Source organism: Esox lucius, chromosome 7 (assembly GCF_011004845.1).
Source record: "Esox lucius isolate fEsoLuc1 chromosome 7, fEsoLuc1.pri, whole genome shotgun sequence".
In the NCBI taxonomy this organism is placed as follows: Eukaryota; Metazoa; Chordata; class Actinopteri; order Esociformes; family Esocidae; genus Esox; species Esox lucius.
In genome coordinates, this window is record NC_047575.1 from 48,034,505 (window position 1) to 48,058,666 (window position 24,162).

A 24,162-nucleotide genomic window follows, 5' to 3' on the forward strand; every position below is an offset into this window, starting at 1 on the left:
TTCAACCATGTGGTATACTGTGCCCTGACTTGACAGTTTATGCACGGTTGTGTAATTAAACATCCTGTCACCAGCATGTGTATGGACAGTGGATAACTGCGGGTAGTGCTGGTCATCCACACTGTTGCGTCATAGAAATTGTAACGTAATTTCCAACTGAGCCAACATATGCAGGATTAACAATCCCTGAATATTTACTTACTTTACACATCTATAGCTTTCTAGGTCTCCAGCGCTACGTTAAACACTGTTTTAGACCACAGGTGTCAAAGCGGTTCCACGGAGGGCTGAGTGTTTAAAGGATTTCAGTCCCACCTTGTACTTGATTAATTAGGTTACTAACTGGTTAATTTCTACCTTAACCTGGTTTAGGTCGGAACTGGGAACCAATTTAAAGGAAAAACCTGCAGCCTCTAGGCCCTCAGTGGAATCGGTTTGATACCTGTGTTTAAGACCATAGCAAGCCAGATATTGTGATATTTAATCAACAACCAGGTCAAGTCTGTACTTGTTTTCAGAGCATTTCAAACATTCCGACTGGTGTCATTTATCTCCTACATTCCTAGAAGAGAATCCCTTAAACTGGTTTGTTTGGATTCCAAATGTATACTGTTGTAGTTACACTGCTAAGCTAATATTCAGAGATTATTTTTTCCATACCACAGAATATTTGGTAAAAATAGGTAATTCAACAGAAATGTTTAAAAAAAAAAAAAAAAGCTCAGAAAACTTGCTTCAGAGGGAATGTTTTAATGGTTCACCATTTCCACACAACAACAGTTTAAAATGTCCACTGTAGTGCTAACTTTCGCAACAGCTTCTCACAAGGTAAGCAAATAGTGGATTTCATTCGATCTTTTCTCTGTACGCATTCAATCTACCATTCATGTAACACTTTTTCCATGTAAGAAAATACAGATTTTCAACTTAATATTTGGCAAATACAGAAGCAACCCTATTCTTTACTCCCACAAAGAAAAAATAGATTACGAATGAATAAGAAAGCTACCACATGGATTCCCATAACCTATAAGAAAATGTTCCAGGAGGATCTTTTTAGGGCAGGGCTATTCATCTCCATTCCTGGAGAGCCTAAGCATGTCTGATTTATCCTAATCTAATTGGGTACTGATCCAGACCTGAGACACCAGGTGAGTTTAACTACCAAGTAAAAGCAAAAATAAATTGTTTCTGCCCTTCATGATTGGAGTTGAATAGCCCTGCATCAGGGATTCTTCATTGTAACTGGGGAACCCCTGTCAGCTAAAGTAATACATTAAAATGGTAATTTCAAAGACCTCCAGAAGGAGCCACAATTAAGATTTTGAAGAACCTACGCCATCAAAATTACATTCCAAAAGGTTAGTCAAGGAACCATTCAAAATGGATTCTTTGAAAAGCTCTTTGCCTGGATTAATCAAAAATGAGTGTTTTTCCTCCAATTTCAGCTTAAAGAACCCCTCCAAGGATCCTCCAACCTTTTCTTTTTAGAGTGTACAGCCTTCCAGAATAAAATAAACAAAAACAGGTGAAATAACCCATAACGCTGAGTCTATATCGCTAATGGGCAATATTACCAATGGAGAGTCTATTAATATGACATAAGGGGAAAAAAACATTATTTCACTAGGTCAGTCAGGAAGAAATACATTTAAAATTCTGACAGAAAGTGTTTTATAGCACAAGTATTCTAATGCTAACAGATAAATTAATAAAATAACTGTAAATTTAAAAATGTACTCAAAATAAAGCTAAGAAAAAAAAGTTGAAGAAAATACAATTTATTAAAAATGAAATAACCGTTTAAATACAAGACAGGGCTTTTTTTGTGAGTCATTCTACCCAACAGGGGAGAGGGAGTAGCCTGTTCTCAGATGCTCATGCCGTTCACACTGCCAAACAAAACAAACCCTGACCATTCCACACCTAGTTAGCGAGAGATCCCAAACACACTGGCAACCAGACTAACAACAGAGAACTGTACTGTGGATGTCGCCGTCTTTGATCAGAAAAACATGTTTAGGAAGGTAAGCAGAAGTTCCCATCACTGTCATCATTCTTCTCTTCACAAGCATTTATTTTCCTGTAACTGAGATCCAACAGAAGGCACTATCAACGGCATTCTTTGATGAAGCAAAAAAAAAAAGGCCATCACGGTTCTAAGTCTTCAGACCTTTTAGAATTCCTCTAATACTATGGACACAGGACAGTGGGATTAGATTAACCGGTTGATAAGATGTTTCACTATGTTTGTGTTCCTTTGATCGTTTAAATGTTGTCTCTGTTCAACAGGTCGAGAATTCTCCAAAACCTTTTAGGGACTTTGTGGGACAGAATAAGCGAAATAGACTCTGCCCACCCCTCTGGATTCCTAGTAATCACCAACGCTGTGTATCTACACAGAACGGCATATCGATTTTCCTTGATTTCACACCTTAGTGGAAATATGTCAAAAACTGTAAGATGTGATGAGCTGGTGCACCTGAAGAGTGCCTCTGAAGTGTTGAGCTTCTGTTTAGCTTTTCATGTTGTGTACAGTCTTCATTTCAGGTATCGTCGATGACAGACAGTCTCAAAGTGTCTCCCTGTCAAAGGTTTGTCTAATGTTAGGACCTACAGTGTATTCAATTATACCCCCCTGGACATGTTCACATTTTGTTGCTTCATGAAGTATTTATTTTAATCAACTATTTCCACAAAACCCTCGACCGTGAAATCGAGATAAATGTACATGAGCATGCCTCGGACTCAACACACCTTTGGTTGCAACTACATCTGCAAATTGTAGTTCCTAAAAGCTTTGTGCAATAACCTATTGTTCTAATCAAAACCCTTCAGACTGTCCAGGATGGTAACCATGGCTACATGACAATTTAATTATTGCAAACAAGCTTGAAACAGACATGAGCCAACACGAACTTAGCAGAGATGGTAACTGTCCTGCTGGAGGGTCAATTCTGCTTCCAGTGTCAGGTTTAAAGCAGTGTTCTTTCAAGGATTTTTTTTCATGCTTATCTTAAAAAAAAAAGAGAGAGAAATATTCCCCCAGCCTTTTCCATTGTCAGGCATAACTCCATGATGCAACCACCATGATTTCTTAAGATAAGGAGGTAGTGTAGCGTTGGATTTTTCCCATTTAGACCGAGTGCATTCCTTTGACATGCATTTTTGCAGTATTACTCAGTAAGAATAATAGATTTTAACAGTTAGGGTAATTATCGTTGGAGTCACAACACGGTTCCATACTTCCATACTCGACAGCTTTATTATCACAGCAATTAAACCGTTTCTGATTTTAAAATAGCCAACAGCAGGCCTCCCAAACAAGATGGCAGCTTACCCAACGGCCAATCACTGGCCTTCTTTATGAGATCGTCAAATGGGCTCCCTGGTCTTTGTAGTTGAATCCTGTGCTCGAAATTCAACACTGAGGGACCTCACAGATGTATTGGGGATAGTCGTTTAAAAACGCATGCAAATCCCAATTCTTTTACATAGTTCGTTCATGTCAGTTGTTAAGCGTATTGGTCTTCCCTAAAAGCAGGTGAACAGTAATATTAGCTAATTTCTTGTAATAAAAGTGTATTTTTACTTTGACAGCAGATAATACTGTGTATCAATTACTATCAAATTCACTTTAACCCTACTCGATAAGCAGTGCCGGCTCAGGACTTCTGAGGGCCCCAAGCAAAATTTCACTTGGGGGCCCCCTCACCCACATCAGTCAGAGGCTCCCTAGCAGTTGGGGGTCCTAAGCGACCGCTTATCCCTGTCTGTAAGGCTAAACCCAGACTTACTCCATCTCGTCTGCGGCTGCCAGCGTGGTCACAGTGAGTAATCCCTCGGCAAGTCGATGCCGTACAACATGCTTACGTTACTTAACTCGTGGGAGTCAGCCTTCAGGCGAAAGCACACAGGCTCATTCCCTAGTCATCATCCACAAACGGTGTCTTGTCCCAATGACACTTCATTTAAAGTCACTTTACCAAAATTGCAACGGACAATAACCTACGACCGTTGCTGTCGTTACAACGTGTTAGACACCATGTTACAATGTAAACCATTATGTTTGCCATGATCAGAGAAGTTACAACCTGCCATCAAAAACATAACCTGACATGGTTTAATTCCACATACAAGACAATCTCTGATGTCGGAAATGTCATGATAACAGGTAACACCGCGGAGGGGAACAAGCTCAGCCGGGGAAGTTCCCACTAATGTGAAAGCACGTCATTTGCATACGATACTGCCCAAATTTAAACCGCTGTGTTTACCGAGGTACAGACGCTTTTCTGTCTTGAACCCTCCCAGCGTATACAGCATTTCAGGATCAGGGACAGAGACACAGCAGACCACAACCGTCTAATACAAAGGACCAAAAAACCATCGTGAACCAAATGATCAGCCGTAACACGCGGCCATGTTGAGTGTCCGTCTGAGACGGCGTGTAGGAACAGTTAGCCGGCGTGCTCCGGGGTCACGCGTCCGGATAGTAACGCTACAAATCAGTCAACATCCATTTGGTTTAAACGGCTTTGAGATCGATCTATCGGCTACTCCACCTCCCACAGCGCCGGTTGTGAAGCGATCGAACCGACGTGAGAACAGACAGCCAGCGGGGGCCGACAGCGGGGTTGCACCGCACAGAGGGTCTGTGAACTGTATTAAAAACCAACCTCCATAACCTGGAAAAATTACTTCAGTAAATGTTTTTGCTTTCCTTTATGTTTGCTCTAACTGAATGCCTAATCATTAGACCATAAAGGACAGAGGGCTGAGAGAGAAGCTAAGATGGCATTTTTAAGAACACAATTTAGGTAATGTCAACAATGGAAAAGGTTTGTAAAAATTAGACAATATAGTGACAGATTAAATGTATCCCCCACATTCCAAAATAAATTCCCTCCTCTTAGGCACATTTTCATAGATCCCATTCCCACTGTAGCATCTAAGGAATGTTGTTTGTTTTTTCACACGTGACAAAGACAAAACACTGAAGGTGCCATCATGGAGACTAAGAAAGTCTTGGGAGAGAAGAAATTAACTAGGGTCATGTTCATTAGGCACCAAATGGAGGAAAACTGAAAAGGGGAGGGGGAGGCGCTACCTGGACTTTTCCCAATAAGAAATGCTTATTTTCTAGTGCAAAATGTTTTTTAAAAACCTTGTTGCCTAATAAACACAACCCTGCTCTAAAGACATTTCGGTGAGGGCCTTGGGACCTTCAATGAGACTTCTGCAAAAGAGATGAACAAAACTGACCAGTGAGCACTTCCATTGAATCCACACAACAGAGAAGCATGCCTCATTTGGGACTGCAGGAAATTAAGATGTCACACACTGGCTGCAAAACAACTTCGGACAGAATTAATTCACCCAGATGACGACTTCAGTAACTTCTTTTGTTTGTCATTTAGTGAATTTCTTTTTTTGTTTTGATGTCTTTTTTCCTTTATCTATTTCAACACTAAATCACAATCTAGTCTGTAATATTGCTCAGCAGCTATTTACAGAATTGCAACAAAAAAAAAAAAGAACCAAGAAGTGACTGATTCACAAACAATTTCTCACATTCCCCCATATTCCATATTAGTGGTCCTTTTCAAAGACAAAACTTGCTGTAAAGTGTAAACATAAAAAACCCTATTCGGTATGGTGTTTGTTGATCCGTTTCTCTCGTCACACGGAATCCTTGCGGCTGGGAACTGTACAGTTGTAAACCCCATGATCACAAGACCATGCGTTGGTTACCTGACCCATTTCTCGGCGCAGGTTGTCGTAACGATACAGCTAACCTCTGGAAGTGGTCGGGCGTGCCGCCAGAACGGGCCCTTCCTATCTATTTCAAGTATGCACCTTTAAAAAGTCCCCGTTTCCTTCCACATTTCCGGTCCATTTTTGTTCAAGAGAGGAGTGTCCTGGCTTCTCTCCTTCCACAGTCAGGACTGGCATTCTGCTTTTGCTTTGCTGTCAGAACTGAATGGGTTATTTTTTTTTACCTCCAAAACCACATTCATCTCTTACGTGAGGGGAGCATAAATAAAAACGAAACAATAATAAAATGAAATAGAAGGAATCATTTAGTTTTTTTTCCAAATCCTTCCATGATGTATGGACTTGAGAGATGTCTGGCCCCAACTTTTTTTTTCCTCTTTTTTACAGTCATCTATTTCTTGTTTCTTTTTTTATAACACACAGCAGAATAAACATTGTTTTGGAAGCAAGGTCTCCTGATGGCAAGTTCGGTTCGAGAGGTCACATTTCATTTTTTCTTATATTTTTCACTTGCCTACGGTACTTTGAGCCCCCCCCCCCCGCCCCTTCTCAGTCCTGCTTGGCAGTCAGCTGCTGTTTCCAGGCCTCATTCAAGTAAACCAGCCGTTTGTAGTTGAGCATCAGGAGGATGAAGTTCAGTGCATATGTGGTGACGCAGAGGATGCAGAAGTCCTTGAGGACAAAGTAGAGGATGTAGCCCAGGTACAGAGAGCCCATCACCGACAAGATGGAGGTCGTCATCAGGATCAGGGCCGCCATGGCACTCACCGTGATACCTGCAGGGGACCACACAGAAGACGGCAAGAGCTTACTGACGGGACACCCCCGCACCCACCGACCGGACCGACTGGCCGGCCGGCCATCTGAGAATGTCAGCCCGTGGGCACTTCATTAGGCTACGAGACTGAACGGGCCATGCCGGGGCCCAAAGTTAAAATTCCAGCAACGCAAAAGCGCAGGGGTTGCCGTTCAGGGACTCTCCAATTGGACCATTAAGCGGGGGAAAGCTAAATAGAGCACAGGATATTTGACATTAATTCGAATAGTGTTTGAGACCCAGTCTGCTTAAGGCAGTGTACCACTTGGTCGCCGGACGCTTGGCCCGACACCGGACCCTTTGGATGGAGGAGAAAGGAAAGGTGTTCTGGTTCTGGCACAGGCTTCTATTCCCAGTTCTGAGATGACAGAGGTAAAGAGACAGATCCTTTGTAAGGAAATGCAGCAGGAGTGGGAGCTACAGGATACGGTTCAAGCTAGAGTTGGGAGGGGAAAGAAAATCGATACAGCAACATTTCAGAATTTATAGACATTTTTAACTATCATAGACAAAATAAATTGTAGTAAAAGCAATCTAACGTTAGCTAGCACTAGTAGGTTGTAGCTGCACCTACTAGTTGTTTTACATCCTGTATTTTGTTCCAAATCTTATTAGCCATTAAGCCAGTAAAGTTTTCTGCCCATTTATTAGAATGACTGATCAAAACCAATTTTGTCACCCACTCTTGTGAGGAAAATGATTGGAACCTGAAGGGTTCCAGACTAACAACTTGCATCAGTGCCAATGTGGCACCAGCACAATATGTCCTCATCCCCTAAAAAAAAAGTATTTTCCCCAAAAAAACTCACATCACTAAGGTCATTGGCAGGTTCCCCATACCTTATTGATGCTCAAGTCTCACATTCATTCGGGCAGGATGTCGGTGTCGGTAAATAGGAGGACGGGGCAACTTCATCCTCTATGACGGCAGTGAACCAAGCGCCTACAGTCTGCAGTGAACCAAGCGCCTACAGTCTGCAGTGAACCAAGCGCCTACAGTCTGCAGTGAACCAAGCGCCTACAGTGAACCAAGCGCCTACAGTGAACCAAGCGCCTACAGTGAACCAAGCGCCTACAGTGAACCAAGCGCCTACAGTGAACCAAGCGCCTACAGTGAACCAAGCGCCTACAGTGAACCAAGCGCCTACAGTGAACCAAGCGCCTACAGTGAACCAAGCGCCTACAGTGAACCAAGCGCCTACAGTCTGCAGTGAACCAAGCCTGCAGTGAACAGTGAAGTCTGCAGTGAACCAAGCACATACAGTCTGCAGTGAACCAAGCCTGCAGTGAACAGTGAAGTCTGCAGTGAACCAAGCGCATACTGTCTGCAGTGCACCACGTGGTACTGAGATGGAGCTCGGTCTTTGCAGAACCACCTCTGGATTTGAACCTGCTCTGTCTTTCTGCCTCATCGAGAAAAGTGATTTTCAAAAGACTGATTCACACTTCCGTTTGAGCGAATCGCTGGGGGGGCTTGATACTGGGGGGGCGGAATATATATCTTCAGGAATTCTCAGCTAACTGCTAACCAGTCCCTTTATGAAGTGGCCTTCAGTCTAAGTGCCATAACTTGTATGGAAATGTTCAGTCACCTAACCACCGTCGACACAGTGAGTTACACTTGCTGTCCCACTGTTGTGTTAGTCAAAACAGCCTCTGTGGTAATACGATACGGGTCAAAGGGTCTCTGGTTCAGAGGCAGCACCAGGTGACTAGGCAGGCCCTGGTCCCGCAGGAAAGTCAGTAGGAGAACAGATCTAAACCTGCAGGACTGAGTCAGCAAAAACCTCAAAGCTGCCACAAGAACAGGCAGACAGGCAGTGGAGCATTTAGCGTGCCGTATGAACCAAGGTTTTAAACTGGGGTTTGGGGTTTCAAAAGCCAACAGGAAAACTGAATGACAATGGTAGTCGTAAAAACAAATTTTTCAGATTTTTTTCAATGACTTAAAACTGCCCCTACGACAGCCATGTGACAGCTTGGCATGTTTTAATTGGACATGGGAGATGCCAACTGGGCAGCATTGCGTAGGTTAGAAAACTCCCTCAGGCAGCCCGGCCATCTGCAAAGACCACTAACGTTGTCAAACGAGTCAACACACCTATTCGCCTTTATGCCCATGTGACTTCCTGGTTTGTCAATGTAGCATAGTAGGAAAAACCAGAATGGCTTGCAGCGCATGCCTATAAGGAAAGGTTACTACGTCAATCTCAGACTCTCCCAAACCTGTTGAAATTTGTTTGGATAAAACAAGGCAGCAAACAACTGGATATGGTGAAATGAGGAAAGGGGGGGGGGGGGATACAGTGATAGCTTTATACCAAAAAGGGAAACAACTGAATTTCAGCCTGGTGGAATGTATATGCTGGCCTAGTTTGTGACAAGGTATATGAAAAAGTGTATATGAAAAAGTATATCAAAAATGTTTTTTTCTTTTCTTTTTTGGTCAGTAGAGCATTGTGGATTTGATGAACACCCACTCTGATAGATATAGCTTAACTGTATGTTAAGGACAGTTGTGTCCTATCCACTATGATCTGTATTCCACTGAGGTCTTTCTTTACATCTATATTGCCCCAATGATGGACAAGCCAGTCTGAAACATTCGTGCACAGCCTTCTTCCCCTGGGGACAGCGAACGTTTACTTGATGAAGGCATCGCAGAGGTGACCAGGGCTCAGGTAGAGGGCGGTGCAAATGTACCCATCACTGTCCAATGTGAGAGGTATGTATATCGGACAGGGTTGTCTTATACCACACTCTAGTGACCCCTCATGGTGGGTCAGGCTTCTGCAAGCTCACTTGTGGTCACAGGCCAAAGAATAAATGGTCCTCCAAGCATGTAGATTTTGGCCTTCCTATCTGAGCAAGCAGTGTGATAAAAGAACCTCTTGGCAAGATGTGCTTAGACAAACGAGTCCTAATCCACTCCCCTGAGCCCGCTGGGAGGTGCTGCAGGAAGGCACAGACATAATCACGTAATTGATGCCCTAATAGTAAAGAAAATAATAACTGTGAATAAAAAGCTGTCTTTCCCAAAAGCGTGCCATTGTTCTTTAATTAAAAACAAAAGTAGTACCTCTAATCTGATGGAAAGGACAGGAGAGCTCTAAGTATCCCTCTTCTAATACATTTCTCCACAGTCCTGCTGACTCGTGTTCAGCCTTATCATCTGAGCCAGGAAGCAGTCAAATATAGTAAAGAGGGAGCGAGGGCCTGGGAGGTGTGTGTCAGCACAAATAGCCCAAAGTGACTATCAAGGTGGCTGGTCACCCCCAAAATATTTCCACTTGAAAAGCTCTAGCGTGCAGAAACAAACCTCTTACCTAGTAACAGCTGAAAGACATAAAATAAAATTCCGTAGACACTGTTTGGCTGGTTCATCGCACTGTCGTTTCCGAAGATCGAGCCCAACAGTCCAAATCCTCGACCCCATCTACACATGGAGATGAATTCAGAATTAGAACTGTGACATTGACAAACTGCAGGGGAAAACTGACCAATGCATTTAAATGAAGATGATAAAGGGCAAAGTACACAAAAAACATTGTCCAATGAGGTCACTTTTATTCATTTCTTATAATAATGACTTTGCTGATTGCTTCTTTGAGTAGGTTTTAGTACTACTGGGTTGTGGTTGTTCCACCTAGCTATCTCAAGATGAACGCACCCAACAGTAAATAGTCCTGGATAAGAACAACTGCTAATGACTACCATGTAAAACGTTTATTGGGCTAGATCCTGATTGGGCAATGTTGTAATCAGGCTTTGTTATAGAACAATAAAGATAAGAAGAGAGTCTTCAATAAGACATGCAGCCCAAGCATCCTGATACAGTAGCTCAACAGGTGGGCTCAGCAATGCAATTTACAAGTCACAAACACAAAAGGTAAAAGCAGGCTTTCACAGAACCACCACTTGCCTCCGTGCATACCAAAAGGTTCTGTCATCAGTAATGAAACAAGCCATCCTAGTCAGTGCAATTAACAATTATCATTGGGTTAATTAATGTAAAACGGAATGGAAAGAAGGATAAACAGTAAACTGTTGAACGACTCATGAGACAGCCAACTTCAGTGAGGTAGAACAACACAAATGTTTCAATACAAAAGACGACACCACAGGGCAATAGGGCAATTAAAACGCATTCAATTCACAAGAAGGTAATCAACAATCTTTACTGGATGTTTTGTAAATGTCCAAGAAAACATCCCTGTAAACAAGGAACTGTAACATCTTTAATACCAGATATTATGTAGCAGAATCACAAACATACAGAATGTCAACAACAATGAATAGAAGAATGTGAATGTTTACCTGAGCAACTGATGCTTTAAGAAGTTACTACAATAAACAGACCAAGGGCCAAATTCCTGCAGTTGGATGATTTACTGTTCTTGCCCAGCAGTTACGTTACATGGTAAAGCCCTAGGTACTTCCCAATACAGCTCTCGTATACACCTTACACGCATTAACCAATAGCATCCTATTTCAGTTCTCTGCCATGAAAAGCCCTCATTGTTGAATCAATACACTAAAGCAATAAAGACCAAGTGAGGCGGCGCATGGACACAAACTTTAGCTGTGGTATACTGGCAGTATATTGCTTCATTGGTGACCAATACATACAGTATGACAGCATTAATACAGTTTCAAGTTCTGGTTTGGTTATTTACTTGGGTGTTAGTCAAGGCCTCACATGATGGCCTTCAGCAGGCAGGGTGGTTGACAAACAACTACTCTCTCAGCAGTGTTGTTTTCATTACTTCACAATCATGTTTGAGGGGAAAAAAACTCTGTCCCTCAGAGATCTGACTGTCAGCATTTGTACACCAAACCAGAGTGTGAATGTGCTAACACGCTAATCTACAGAGATAGAGCTATTTTGAGAACACATATGAATGAGCAAACATCCTTCAGACTAGTGCACATGATAAGAGAACTAAGAATGACTAACAATCAAAGGATGAAAGGAAACATCTCATGACACCGTTTTGCTTCAGGACTACAATAACAGAAGACTATTCAACAGTTTCAGATCTACTCATAGATATGTGCCTTCAGCTTTGTCAATATAAATACTTGCATTTTACGATCTAAAGATCAGGTTGTTTCCTTTTTGTCATTAAAATACTACAACCCTCAACTAATCTCTCAATAGCACAAGAAGCAGAAATGCAAGGACCATGGTTCACATTTGAGATAGTTACGCTGGGCAATTGCTATGACATGTCAGCTGCCTAACGTTATCTACATGAATTAACTACATGGGTTTAGGATATTGGAAAATGTGATTTAGCTACTTGTCCCCAGCGAATTCACTGTGTAAATTAAGCCACTGATTCACATGCTAGGTACACTCAAGCTGCAAAACTAGCTTATTGGTAAAGCCTATCAAATCTCGCAAGTTAGCCTAACTGAGCTAGGTAGCAAATGTTAGCTCACCAGTGCAGTGGCTCCCTATATGCTAACTAGTTAATTTACCAACAAAACGAAAACAATATAGCTATCTGTGTTGAGAAGGTTGGAAACAAAATGTGCAGATACTGCATCCACTCAAATGAATAAAACATTTAACTGGCATCTACACAAGAACAGTCAGTTAGTTAGATAGTTGCTAGCCTATATTGATGCTGGCTGGTGAATAAGTAGCGTAGCACGTTAGCATTCTTTTTAAAGAGAACTAGCCCCAAGTTTGTTATAAATAGTAAGCAACTTATTACTAACAATTTTTTGTTATCTGGTGAAAACCAAAGACAAGCAATCTAAACTTAATCAAGAAGAGGGCATGCTAAAATATTTTTTGACAGTTCAGCCCGCGCAGCCGTGCCAACAATGATGCCACAAAACCGCCCAGTCTCATTCAGAGCGCCACACTGGTAACGTTACTCGGCGCCGCTGTTGAATTCAAATTACCTGGAGGTGAAGACTTTCGAACAACTGATAGAATTGCTGATGTCGCACAAGGCCCGATAATTCGAGTCTCTAGACTTTTCCGTTTCCACGTGAAAGGCGTACACGGACAATAATATGCCCAATACGCAAACAAGGAGCCTAGCTATTCTTTCCCATCGAGGGGTGGACACTCTCAGGACGGGCGCCGCCATCTTTCTCCGGCCTAGCTCGACTCGAGTCGTACACGCAACCGCTTACCATTGGGGACAACGAGAACTGCGACGTGGAAAAGCGTCAGAGCGTACCACCGCTCTAGCAGGGGCGTGTCAGTGTCACTCATCTGGCCTTCTGTTTTTTTTTTTACAGTCTGTGCGCGCCACCCATTGTCTTTAGTGTCTAGAATACAATGGCCTGTAAGATGCCAATGTGTAACATGAGATTTGTGTAAATATTAACATGTGCATTAAAATGTTGATAAAATGCTGATAAAACAAAATTGTTTCTGTTGTTTTTATACTCCAAGAAAAAAATCGATAGATCTTCCATTCCTACTGCATTGCATGGTAATGTAACTGAGTCTGTATCTATGTAAAAATACTTTGGGATTTTAATTTATGACACTCTCTCCTTTAAGACGTATTTTACACTTGGCAAAAAAAACTGAGGTTAAAGTTGGATTTTTATTTCAGAAATAGGTCCTGCTTTTTGTGTGAGGCAAGAAAGCGCCTTGTGTAAGCTACCTTTCTACCTGTATTAAATTATGGTGATGTCTTGTACATGCATGCCTCTATGTCCTCATTATGTAAGCTTGATACTGTACACCATGGGGCTTTGAGGTTTGTTACAAACTAAATCTCTCACCCATCACTGTACCCTATATGCTGGTCATCACTAGCTCTATTCAGATTATCCCATTGGTACATTTTTATTTACAAGGCCAATCTTGGAAAGCTCCCAGTTTATTTATGCTCTTACATTGCCCAACAGCCTACTGAGAAATATTGCTGCGCTCTCATAACTGGTTGACAGTTCCTAGGACACATAATGTGTTCCAGTACTGTGCACCTTCCCCCTGGAATGAGCTACAGAATATTTTAAAACTGAATTGACTATGATTGATTTTAAGTCCAAAATCAAAACCATCATAGATATTGAAATGGGTTGCTGTAAATGTTTTGAATCTTGATCCTAATTGGAATGATGTTAATTCAAATTAATGTTATGATTTTATGTTCTGTTTTAAGGCATGTACTGTTTGCTGCTGATCTTGACCAGGTTCCTCTTGAAACAGAGAGGGTTATTCTCAGTGTTGCTAACGTGGTTAAATAAAGGTTACATTGAAAATGTAACGATAAAAAAAAAGCTACATTTTCACTCTGGCTGAATTGTACCTTTACAGTCACTGAATACTTCCAGTTCATTATTTTCTCTCCTTTCCCAGTAAGTAACATTAATTGTGCAGTGCTTCATGGTAGATTTGCTAATAAATGCATCAGCTAAATTAGTAAAATGTTATTTATAAAAGTACATATACAGTTGAATTTTAGAGTTTGAGAAAATTTCATAGGAAACACATAGAGGAATGAGTTGAAGGCTTAATTAGTCAAAAAAAGAAAGAAGAAAAGACCATGCGGGGCAAAGGAAGCATCTCACTACTTGCTCTGACTAGAGAAATCATTTTTGCTATTTAAAAATGCCTATTGCTGCTAGTAGTCAGGATGTCCAATTGAAGAAGAGGAAATCAAAACCAAACAAAAAGACCTTGAAGAAACAATGTGTGTATAGAGTGGAGAATATGTGTGTGTTGTGTGTAGAGATACGAGACATGGTGTTTGTGGGGGGATGATTGTGGTTTCTTGGATGAAGAGAAGGATTTGTCTGTATTCTGAGTGACAGGAGAATGTGTGTGTAAAGAGGGACGAGAGAAAGTTTATTTGGAGGGAGGGAGTAGAGCAAGGAGAGTGAGTCTTAGCGAGGAGTGTGGGGAGAAGAAGTGTGGATCGTGTGTGGAGGGAGAATATAATGTGTGTGATAGTGTGGAGGGTTAATATAATGTGTGTGATAGTGTGGAGGGTTAATATAATGTGTGTGATAGTGTGGAGGGAGAATATAATGTGTGTGATAGTGTGGAGGGTTAATATAATGTGTGTGATAGTGTGGAGGGTGAATATAATGTGTGTGATAGTGTGGAGGGTGAATATAATGTGTGTGATAGTGTGGAGGGTTAATATAATGTGTGTGATAGTGTGGAGGGAGAATATAATGTGTGTGATAGTGTGGAGGGTTAATATAATGTGTGTGATAGTGTGGAGGGTGAATATAATGTGTGTGATAGTGTGGAGGGTGAATATAATGTGTGTGATAGTGTGGAGGGTTAATATAATGTGTGTGATAGTGTGGAGGGAGAATATAATGTGTGTGATAGTGTGGAGGGTTAATATAATGTGTGTGATAGTGTGGAGGGTGAATATAATGTGTGTGATAGTGTGGAGGGTTAATATAATGTGTGTGATAGTGTGGAGGGTTAATATAATGTGTGTGATAGTGTGGAGGGTTAATATAATGTGTGTGATAGTGTGGAGGGTGAATATAATGTGTGTGATAGTGTGGAGGGTTAATATAATGTGTGTGATAGTGTGGAGGGTGAATATAATGTGTGTGATAGTGTGGAGGGTGAATATAATGTGTGTGATAGTGTGGAGGGTTAATATAATGTGTGTGATAGTGTGGAGGGTGAATATAATGTGTGTGATAGTGTGGAGGGTTAATATAATGTGTGTGATAGTGTGGAGGGTTAATATAATGTGTGTGATAGTGTGGAGGGTTAATATAATGTGTGTGATAGTGTGGAGGGTTAATATAATGTGTGTGATAGTGTGGAGGGTGAATATAATGTGTGTGATAGTGTGGAGGGTTAATATAATGTGTGTGATAGTGTGGAGGGTTAATATAATGTGTGTGATAGTGTGGAGGGTTAATATAATGTGTGTGATAGTGTGGAGGGTTAATATAATGTGTGTGATAGTGTGGAGGGTTAATATAATGTGTGTGATAGTGTGGAGGGTTAATATAATGTGTGTGATAGTGTGGAGGGTGAATATAATGTGTGTGATAGTGTGGAGGGTGAATATAATGTGTGTGATAGTGTGGAGGGTTAATATAATGTGTGTGATAGTGTGGAGGGTTAATATAATGTGTGTGATAGTGTGGAGGGTTAATATAATGTGTGTGATAGTGTGGAGGGTGAATATAATGTGTGTGATAGTGTGGAGGGTTAATATAATGTGTGTGATAGTGTGGAGGGTGAATATAATGTGTGTGATAGTGTGGAGGGTGAATATAATGTGTGTGATAGTGTGGAGGGTTAATATAATGTGTGTGATAGTGTGGAGGGTGAATATAATGTGTGTGATAGTGTGGAGGGTTAATATAATGTGTGTGATAGTGTGGAGGGTTAATATAATGTGTGTGATAGTGTGGAGGGTTAATATAATGTGTGTGATAGTGTGGAGGGTTAATATAATGTGTGTGATAGTGTGGAGGGTTAATATAATGTGTGTGATAGTGTGGAGGGTGAATATAATGTGTGTGATAGTGTGGAGGGTTAATATAATGTGTGTGATAGTGTGGAGGGTGAATATAATGTGTGTGATAGTGTGGAGGGTTAATATAATGTGTGTGATAGTGTGGAGGGTTAATATAATGTGTGTGATAGTGTGGAGGGTGAATATAATGTGTGTGATAGTGTGGAGGGTTAATATAATGTGTGTGATAGTGTGGAGGGTTAATATAATGTGTGTGATAGTGTGGAGGGTTAATATAATGTGTGTGATAGTGTGGAGGGTTAATATAATGTGTGTGATAGTGTGGAGGGTTAATATAATGTGTGTGATAGTGTGGAGGGTTAATATAATGTGTGTGATAGTGTGGAGGGTTAATATAATGTGTGTGATAGTGTGGAGGGTTAATATAATGTGTGTGATAGTGTGGAGGGTTAATATAATGTGTGTGATAGTGTGGAGGGTTAATATAATGTGTGTGATAGTGTGGAGGGTTAATATAATGTGTGTGATAGTGTGGAGGGTTAATATAATGTGTGTGATAGTGTGGAGGGTTAATATAATGTGTGTGATAGTGTGGAGGGAGGAGAGCAAATGGGGGTAAATGAGAATGTGTTTGGGAGGTTGTGGAGACAGACGATGGAAATCAAGTGTCTAAGACAAACCGTGACGTTTTTGTATGTTGAAAGAAAAATGATGTGTGGGGGCTGTACGGGCTGGGGGGTCGAGAAAGTGGAGATGGTTTACATTAAAGATCAAAGATACATGATGTACTGATTAAGTTCCACAGAAAATGTTATGTGTCAAATTGTATTGGAGAATTTCAGTCAATATCTTAACATCTGTGACATTTTTAGCGGCTGTAGCACCTGCGGTAGGCACCTAGCGTTAGCCACCCAGTTAGCCACCTAGTACCATGTGCAGCCACCTTGCCCACCTAGCGTTAGCCACCTTGCGTTAGCCCCTTATCATTAGCCACCTATTGTTAGACATCTAGTGTTAGCTACCTATTGTTAGCCACCCTGCATTAGCCGCCTTGCGTTAGCCACCTAACATTAGCCACCTAGCATTAGCTGCATTGCATTAGCCACCTAACCCTGAGCTTCCTAGCCACCTCAGTGACAGCTAAAATCCTCTTCCTTACAGATTCATCAGATGGGAAATTGGAAGTAGCGTCACACGCCCATGCAGTGGCCCGAAATGAATTGACACCTGGTTTGGATTCCTAATACCACTCACTTTGAATGGGAAAGTGTTTAGCTGAAGAATCCTTGGCTCCATCAAACAATGAGCGTCTCAGTTACCTAGTTCAGAAAGTTTCATGTCTCTGACTGATTTGGCTGATTTTTGGTGAATTTCTAAAAATCTGTGACATTTATAGCGCCACCATGAGAGCTAGTGGATCATAACCCCCTGGAGGGGGGTTAGAGAATTGTAACGATCTGACTGTTTTCTAAAAAAAAGTCGAAAAGGAAGGTTTTGAGTGAGGAACAGAGGGGTTAAAATTAAGAGACCACTGCAAATTGAACACTTTGGTTCCTCACTCAAAACTTTCCTTTTCAACTTTTTCAGAAAGGAAAGAAAAAGGTGCAGTGTTCTCTTAATTTTTTCCGGAGCTGTATTTCTTTTCCTTGTAAAGCACATTGAATTGCTTCTATGTATGAATTGTGCTATATAAATAAACTCGCTTGCTTGAAAAGGTACCTCATTACCCCCTTCCCAGCCTCTGGTCCACCTCTCTCCCTCTGGTCCCCCTCTCTCCCTCTGGTCCCCCTCTCTCCCTCTGGTCCCCCTCTCTCCCTCTGGTCCCCCTCTCCCAGCCTGTGGTCCCCCTCTCCCAGCCTGTGGTCCCCCTCTCTCCCTCTGGTCCCCCTCTCTCCCTCTGGTCCCCCTCTCTCCCTCTGGTCACCCTCCATCCCTCTGGTCCCCCTCTCTCCCTCTGGTCCCCCTCTCTCTCCCTCTGGTCCCCCTCCATCCCTCTGGTCCCCCTCTCTCCCTCTGGTCCCCCTCTCTCCCTCTGGTCCCCCTCTCTCCCTCTGGTCCCCCTCTCCCTTGCTCTGGTCCCCCTCCCAGCCTGTGGTCCCCCTCTCTCCCTCTGGTCCCCCTCTCTCCCTCTGGTCACCCTCCATCCCTCTGGTCCCCCTCTCTCCCTCTGGTCCCCCTTTCTCTCCCTCTGGTCCCCCTCAATCCTTCTGGTCCCCCTCTCTCCCTCTGGTCACCCTCCATCCCTCTGGTCCCCCTCTCTCCCTCTGGTCCCCCTCTCTCCCTCTGGTCCCCCTCTCTCTCCCTCTGGTCCCCCTCAATCCCTCTGGTCCCCCTCTCTCCCTCTGGTCCCCCTCTCCCAGCCTCTGGTCCCCCTCTCTCCCTCTGGTCCCCCTCTCTCCCTCTGGTCCCCCTCTCTCCCTCTGGTCCCACTCTCCCTGGCTCTGGTCCCCCTCTCTCCCAGCCAGACATGAACAGCCTCTCTCTCCCACCCAGACTTCCTACACACCAACACAATAGACTGTCCATTTTTTTGCGCTCTCTAAATATAATGTTTGCCAATCCATTGAGCCACAGTTTAGCTAGCCGATGGGACATCCCTCTTGTACTAAAACATTAACATTAATTTGTACAATGAAATGAGACTGTAAGAAATTAGTTGTTTCTGGTGCTTGGGTTTAGGGCCTCTGGGACTCCCAGCCTAATGAATAGCAGATCTAGGTCAAGCAGAGTCTCAAGGACATCTGACAAGATTATGATTCCAGAACACAAGCTGCATAGGTTGGATTACAGAGAAAAACAGCAGGGAGATTCAGTTTCAAATTGTTTGATCAATACACTTAGGTGGTTACTATTAATTTGCTAAGCTGTTTAAGTCAAATTGTGTCCACTGCTTTTTGCACATGCTGAGAGTCTATTTTACTAATGTACAAAATTGGAAAAGCCAAATAAGGGTTGAATTTACATCAGATTAAAAAGTTGGTTGGTATACAAACCAACAAGCAGAAGTGGTTCCATGTGAGGTGTACAACCATCTGTGTAATATGCCAATTTCCAAATAATATCTTAATTTTAATCATTTAGCATTCTTACAGTAAGTGCATGTATTTTAAGAAAGCTAGGTAAAAGAATCACACAGGTACAAAACAGTTTGGAACTGGCTAATTAACATGGCCCTTACATTAAATAAGTGAACTTCGGATCAGGAAGTCAGTGCTCTAGAATAATCCTGAAGTTTCTAAGTAGGAATTCAAGCTGAATGAAAGTTTATTTTTCTCAGTCAGAGCTTATTGTTTTCAAGGGGCCCAGCTGTCTTCAAAGCACTGGTATCATAGGTCAGAGATTTCCAAGTTCCCAGTTCCCTATGAGTTGTTTTAAACAGGGCATGATGTCAGATTAGACATTTCCATGTACCGAGTTCCCATGATTTTGAACGTTGCAAAACCACCACCTACCACATAATCTGTTGATAAATGTTTCTTGGTGAGGCTATGGTTTTTCTTGGGTAATTTTGCATACACCATTCTCATAAAATTCTGGGAATGGTGCCTGAACAATTTCAGAATATTACGTTACATTTGTGTCCAGATGTATTGAGTGTAATTTTAAATATTTTTTTTTGATGTGTACATAGTGTTTATTTGTTAATTTTGCCATTTGTTTAATTATACTGCTCATAAGGCTTAAGGGAACACATTATCATAGTATAACACCAAGTCAATTAAACTTCAGGGATATCAATCTGTCCAGTTAAGAAGCATAAGCGATTGTGAATCAATGTCACCTGTTTTGGTGCAAATGAAAGTGACAACAGGCGCACTGGAGAGGCAACAGCAAGACAACCCCCAAAAAGGGAATTGTTTTGCAGGTGGTGGCCACAGACAATTGCTCTCTCCCTATCGTTCACATCTATACATGCCATCGCAAGAAGGTTTGCTGCGTCTCCCTGTCCAGTCTCCAGAGCATGGAGGAGATACCAGGAGATGAGCCGCCGTTACACGAGGAGAGCTGGACTGGGCCGTAGAAGGGCATCCACCCAGCAGCAGGACCGGTTTCTGCTCCTTTGTGCGAGGGGAAACAGGAGGAGCACTGCCAGAGCTCTACAAATTGACTCCCAAACTGTCAGAAACAGACTCCATGAAGGTGGCATGAGGGCTTGACATCCTCTAGTGCGACCTGTACTCACAGCCCAACACCATGATTGGCATTTGCCAGAGAACACCAGAATTGGCAGGTCCGTCATTGGCGCCACGTTCTCTTCAGAGATGAGAGCCGATTCACACTGAGCACATGTGACAGACGTAAAAGAGTCTGGAGATGCCGTGGTGAATGTTATGCTGCCTGCAACATCATCCAGCTTGACCGGTTTGGCGGTGAGTCAGTGATGGACTGAGGAGGCATATCCTTGGAGGGTCGCACAGATCTACACATGCCAGCCAACGGTACCCTGACTGCTGTTAGGTACCGGGATGAAATCCTCAGACCCATCGTCAGACCTTACGCTGGTGCATTGAGCCCTGGGTTCCTCCTGGTGCAGAACAATGCCTGGCCTCATGTGACCAGTGTGTAGGGAATTCCTGGATGACGAAGGCATTTCGTTCATGGAGACTCGATGTGTGATTTAGGTTTTGCCTTAATTTTTTGGAGCTGTGTATCTAAAAATATACAGCTCCGGAAAAAATTAAGAGACCACTGCACCTTTTTCTTTCCTTTCCAAAAAAGTCGAAAAGGAAGGTTTTGAGTGAGGAACAGAAGGATTAAAATTAAGAGACCACTGCAAATTGAACACTTCTGTTCCTCACTCAAAACTTTCCTTTTTGACTTTTTTGGAAAGGAAATAAAAAGTACAGCTGTCTCTTAATTCTTTCCGGAGCTGTATATTTTACAATATTTCTGTTCTCTTTTACTGTCTTGTAATTGAATACCTGTAGCCAGGTAATCATTTAAAATAAGAATAAACCCACCTGGTTAAATAAGTTACACAAAACATGTAATGAGGAAACTGTAAAGGGAAAGTTGTAATTTATTAAAAAAATCTTCAAATCCTGATACCTGATTACTCCATTTTATTACTCCACAGCTTTGCCCTATCCTCTTTTCATCTGTAACAAATGTCATGATGCACAATTCATCAGTTCAAACTAGTTGAATAATGAGTTGACACCTGGCTGGGCCATCTTGAGATGCAGCGAGTTAGACCTATATTATACGCCACTTAGGTGGCTGGCCTTTAATGTATTTTTTACCATTTTCAATTACCGTGACTAAACATTTGTTTCTGTAAAATCCTTCTTTGACAGTAATATTCTGTAGAACTGCTACACCCTTCTGTAATTGTAGTTTTCTGCAGATGCCTAAGAGATCAAACAATATAGCTATGAATAGTTTTTCCTGTTCAACATTGCCACCGTATGGACAAACGGAACCACACTTTACAAATAGGTGTTCTGGATGCTGATAGGCTGAAAGCCCTGCTTTAATGACACTGGTGACCAGATTATAATAGCAATACAGAACCTTATGGGTTTGTGGTATTTGGCTAACATTCCAAAGGTTAGGGTTGTATCAATGCCTTCTGCGCATGCAACTTGCTATATTGGCCACATACTACACCCCCTTGTGCCTTGTTTAATTACAGCGCCACCTATAGTCAGTTAACATGGCATGGAAGTGGGTGGCCTGTTTTTCCCTCTCAGGCAAGTCCGCCACCAAGACCAAGGTTTTTCTGCTTTTATATATATATATATATATATACATTCACCTAAAGGATTATTAGGAACACCATACCAATACTGTGTATGACCCCCTTTCGCCTTCAGAACTGCCTTAATTCTACGTGGCATTGATTCAACAAGGTGCTGAAAGCATTCTTTAGAAATGTTGGCCCATATTGATAGGATAGCATCTTGCAGTTGATGGTGATTTGTGGGAAGCTCCCGTTCCACCACATCCCAAAGATGCTCTATTGGGTTGAGATCTGGTTACTGTGGGGGCCATTTCAGGACAGTGAATTCATTTTCATGTTCAAGAAACCAATTTGAAATGATTCGAGCTTTGTGACATGGTGCATTATCCTGCTGGAAGTAGCCATCAGAGGATGGGTACATGGTGGTCATAAAGGGATGGACATGGTCAGAAACAATGCTCAGGTAGGCCATGGCATTTAAACAATGCCTAATGCACAGTGGTAACAAGGCATGATGGATCCATGTTCTCATTCTGTTTACGCCAAATTCTGACTCTACCATCTGAATGTCTCAACAGAAATCGAGACTCATCAGACCAGGCAACATTCTTCCAGTCTTCAACTGTCCAATTTTGGTGAGCTCGTGCAAATTGTAGCCTCTTTTTCCTATTTGTAGTGGAGATGGGTGGTACCCAGTGGGGTCTTCTGCTGTTGTAGCCCATCCGCCTCAACGTTGTGCGTGTTGTGGCTTCACAAATGCTTTGCTGCATACCTCGGTTGTAACGAATGGTTATTTCAGTCAAAGTTGCTCTTCTATCAGCTTGAATCAGCCGGCCCATTCTCCTCTGACCTCCAGCATCAACAAGGCATTTTTGCGTACAGGACTGCCGCATACTGGATGTTTTTCCCTTTTCACACCATTCTTTGGAAACCCTAGAAATGGTTGTGAGTGAAAATCCCAGTAACTGAGCAGATTGTGAAATACTCAGACCGGCCCATCTGGCACCAACAACCATGCCACGCTCAAAATTGCTTAAATCACCTTTCTTTCCCATTCTGACATTCAGTTTGGAGTTCAGGAGATTGTCTTGACCAGGACCACACCCCTAAATGCATTGAAGCAACTGCCATGTGATTGGTTGATTAGATAAATGCATTCATGAGAAATTGAACAGGTGTTCCTAATAATCCTTTAGGTGAGTGTATATATGTATATGAAAGCAGAAAAAATAAGCATTAAACCAAACCTAACTATACAGGTACTGGTCATAAAATTAGAATATCATCAAAAAGTGTATTTATTTCAGTAATTCCATTCAAAAAGTGAAACTTGTATATTATATTCATTCATTACACACAGACTGATATATTTCAAATGTTTATTTCATTTTATGATTATTCATTATTATAACTGACAACTAATGAAAATCCCAAATTCAATATCTCAGAAAATTAGAATATTACTTAAGACCAATACACATTTTTTTTTTTATGTTGGCCAACTGAAAAGTATGAACATGAAAAGTATGAACATGTACAGCACTCAATACTTAGTTGGGGCTCCTTTTGCCTGAATTACTGCAGCAATGCGGCGTGGCATGGAGTCAATCAGTCTGTGGCACTGCTCAGGTGTTATGAGAGCCCAGGTTGCTCTGATAGTGGCCTTCAGCTCTTCTGCATTGTTGGGTCTGGCATATCACATCTTCCTCTTCACAATACCCCATAGATTTTCTATAGGGTTAAGGTTAGGCGAGTTTGCTGGCCAATTAAGAACAGGGATGCCATGGTCTTTAAACCAGGTACTGGTTGCTTTGGCACTGTGTGCAGGTGCCAAGTCCTGTTGGAAAATGAAATCTGCATCTCCATAAAGTTGGTCAGCAGCAGGAAACATGAAGTGCTCGAAAACTTCCTGGTAGACGGCTGCATTGACCTTGGACCTCAGAAAACACAGTGGACCAACACCAGCAGATGACATGGCACCCCAAACCATCACTGACTGTGGAAACTTTACACTGGACTTCAAGCAACGTGGATTCTGTGCCTCTCCTCTCTTCCTCCATACTCTGGGACCTTGATTTCCAAAGGAAATGCTAAATTTACTTTCACCAGAGAACATAACTCAGCAGCAGTCCAGTCCTTTTTGTCTTTAGCCCAGGCGAGACGCTTCTGACACTGTGTCTTGTTCAAGAGTGGCTTGACACAAGGAATGCGACAACTGAAACACATGTCTTGCACACGTCTGTGCGTGGTGGTTCTTGAAGCACTGACTCCAGCTGCAGTCCACTCTTTGAGAATCTCCCCCACATTTTTGAATGGGTTTTGTTTCACAATCCTCTCCAAGGTGCGGTTATCCCCATTGCTTGTACACTTTTTTCTGCCACATCTTTTCCTTCCCTTCGCCTCTCTATTAATGTGCTTGCACACAGAGCTCTGTGAACAGCCAG

At 42.2% G+C, this 24,162-nt stretch overlaps 1 protein-coding gene across 1 annotated transcript; it reads right to left on the reverse strand.

The window, feature by feature from the left end:
- Window positions 1–734: 734 nt before the first annotated feature.
- vkorc1l1 (vitamin K epoxide reductase complex, subunit 1-like 1) lies at window positions 735–12,880 on the reverse strand. The gene is made up of 3 exons (XM_010867562.4): window positions 12,512–12,880; window positions 9,922–10,031; window positions 735–6,554 (listed from the first exon to the last, which is right to left on the reverse strand). The coding sequence occupies exons 1-3, from the start codon at window positions 12,700–12,702 to the stop codon at window positions 6,328–6,330; spliced, it is 528 nt and encodes a 175-aa protein (XP_010865864.1). The 5' UTR covers window positions 12,703–12,880; the 3' UTR covers window positions 735–6,327.
- Between the last annotated feature and the right edge of the window lie 11,282 nt (window positions 12,881–24,162).

Coding starts and splice junctions, on each gene's coding strand:
- vkorc1l1 (XM_010867562.4), bottom strand. CDS start 12,702: ATGGCGGCGCCCGTCCTGAGAGTGTCCACCCCTCGATGGGAAAGAATA. Junction 10,032..12,511: donor TCGAAAGTCTTCACCTCCAG/GTAATTTGAATT, acceptor CTCCATGTGTAG/ATGGGGTCGAGGATTTGGAC. Junction 6,555..9,921: donor TGTCTTTCAGCTGTTACTAG/GTAAGAGGTTTG, acceptor GGTCCCCTGCAG/GTATCACGGTGAGTGCCATG.